Source organism: Elephantulus edwardii, unplaced genomic scaffold (genome assembly GCF_000299155.1).
Source record: "Elephantulus edwardii isolate Elephantulus edwardi_28Jun2011 unplaced genomic scaffold, EleEdw1.0 scaffold00097, whole genome shotgun sequence".
NCBI lineage: Eukaryota > Metazoa > Chordata > Mammalia > Macroscelidea > Macroscelididae > Elephantulus > Elephantulus edwardii.
Genome location: NW_006399847.1, coordinates 12,297,550 through 12,300,210, shown reverse-complemented (window position 1 = coordinate 12,300,210; position 2,661 = coordinate 12,297,550). Strand labels below are relative to the sequence as shown.

General features: G+C 39.2%; 1 protein-coding gene across 1 annotated transcript in view; it reads right to left on the bottom strand.

The window, feature by feature from the left end:
• Window positions 1-2,661, bottom strand: part of LOC102874209 (NADH dehydrogenase [ubiquinone] flavoprotein 2, mitochondrial-like) — a 72,369-nt gene that overhangs the window by 28,706 nt on the left and 41,002 nt on the right. The window contains exon 6 of the mRNA XM_006891416.1: window positions 230-339. Within this exon, the coding sequence (XP_006891478.1) occupies window positions 230-339 (110 nt within the window). The remainder of the gene's footprint in view (window positions 1-229; window positions 340-2,661) is intronic.

Below are 2,661 nucleotides of genomic sequence, written 5' to 3'. Positions count from 1 at the left end.
CAGAGTGGAGGGACAGCGCAGGAGAGGAAGACCCTCTATGAGGTGGATTGATTCAGTGACTGGGGTCATCAGGATGGGTGTGTCAGAGGCAATGAGACTGACACAGGATAGAGCACAGTTTGGGGCTGTTGTACATAGGGTCGCTATGAGTCGCAAACGACTCGACGGCACATAACAACAACAACAACATGAATCATACAACTTCATTTACATTAAGAGACATACTCACATAATAGTTGTCATTTATCTGAACCATTGGAGCATTTACACAAGCACCTAAACATTCCACTTCTGTAAGAGTGAAGAGCTTGTCAGGTGTAGTCTCTCCAACCTTTATTCCTAAAAACAGAAAAGTTCACTGTAAGAAATGAGTTGTGTTTTAATAGTGACTTTAAGAGGAAATGATAAACACATTACAGATGGATATAAAGTGTACAACAGCATTAAATTTAAAATTTCAAGAATGGAATTAATACTGTAAGTATCAGATATATTAATTTTTCATTGTTATACAGAAGATTTGTGAAAATGACTTGAAATAGGTAAAAACCACACCCAACTATAATCAGAATTTATATGGGTGGTTGGGGATTTGGACTTTAGATTTGTTTTATAAATCACTTAACAGAATTATAAATGCAGTAAGTATCCCTATCATTCGTATGGAAAAATAGCATTTTATTTTATAAATGCTACTATAACATTTACTTTTTCCCCCCTCCAAAGCACTTTATTTCATATCTATAACATTTACTTTTAATTTACCATACTAAAGCAATCTCATTATGTGCATATTTGTTCCATGGCTCCTTTGGAATACATGGACAAGATAGTGTTTCTGTTTTATGTACCACATTGTTGTTATTGTTATGTGCCATCGAGTTGCTTGCGACTCATAGTGACCCTATGTACACGAGCCCTGATCCCTGCTATATCCTGTGTCAACCTCATTGTCTCCGACACACATATTCCCACTACCCCAATCACCGAATCGATCCACTTCATCGAGGGTCTTCCTCTCCTGTGCTGTCCCTCCACTCTCCCAAACACGGTGTCCCTCTCCAAGGACCTCCTTGCAACATGCCCAATGTATGTCAGACAAAGCTTCAGAATCCCTGACTCCAAGGAGAAGTCCGGCTTCACCCCCTGCAGGACAAACCTGTTTGTTTTCCTAGCAGTCCATGGTATATGCAACACTCTTCTCCAGCACCACAGCTCAAAGGCATCAATTCTCTATCATCCCTAGTCACTGTCCAGCTCTCTGATGCATAGCACGCATCAGCTTGGATCAGGCACACTTTAGTCTCCAGCCTGACGTCCTTGCTCTTCAGTACTCTGGAGAAGTCCCTGACAGCTGAATTTCCCAATGCAATTTGTCTCCTGATTTCCTGGCTGCTGGTACCAAGAGCGTTGGCTGTAGAGTCAAGCAAACTAAAACTGTTAACAACCTCAATCTCTTCACCATCCATAATGATGCTGCCACTTGGCCCAGTGGTGAGAATCTTTGTTCCATATTGAAGGCTGCAGTCCTTAACCTTCTGCAACAAGTGCTTCAGGTCCTTCTCAGTTTCAGCAAGCTGGGTTGTGTTATCTGCATAACACAGGTTGTTGTTGAATCTTCCACCAATCCTGATGCTACATTTCTCTTCATACAGCCCAGTGTCCTGGACGATCTGTTCTGCATATACCACATTATTATACAAAAAGTAAAATTTTTGTGAACAGAGAAAATTTTAAAACTCCTAGAAACTTTGCAAATAAAAAAATTGAAAAAAAAAAAAAAAAAAGGAAAAGAAACAATGAAAACTCAGTTTTGAGGCTGACAAAAAGGAAGAACATAAAACCTTGAAGAAATTTGGTGGGCAAGGACAGTAAGACAAAAATTTACTTGACAAGTACAGATATATTTAAGTAACAGATACTGGATATGTTAGTCAGTAACAGATCAACTCTCAAATGAAATGCTCAACGTGAAAAGGATTTAAAGCATTTACTGAAGATCAAAGCTTTCAGTATAGATTACACCTCAACCAATAAGCAATGTTAGGATAAATGTAAAGACTTAAGTAAAAAAAATTCATTTTATTTGGAGCCACAATCAATACCCATGGAAGTAGAAGTTAAGAAATCAAAAGAAGTATTGCACTTTTCAAGCGGATAGGGCTCCCACAAACATGGTCAACATTGCCAAAACTTGTTGGATTTTTTTCCAAGAAGTGTGGCAAGCACCAACCTCACAAAGCAACAGAGTACAAGAAGGGCAGAGACTCTTTATGGGCTCTGGGAAAGTGAAGTTATGATAGGAAGCAGAGTGGCTATGGTGGGTGGACCAAGTCAATTTTTTTTGAAAAGATGAAAACTATAAAGAAGATTGTGTTAAGACTCTAATGTATTGAGCCAAACCGCAGGTCTAAAAGAATGTTGGCTATCACTTTGAACTGGGAGGAGATAAAAAGTGATCAAGTGATGCAGTTCTAAGCTTCATCTTGTTTTATCAAGACAATAAACTCGTTGAGATTTACATGGGTTTTTTTTGCTTTGTTTTTTGTTTTAAAAGACATACTGTGCTTTCTACGAAGATGGCGCCGAAAGCAAAGAAGGAAGCCCCTGCCCCTCCCAAAACTGAAGCCAAAGCAAAGGCATTGAAGGCCAAGAAGGCAG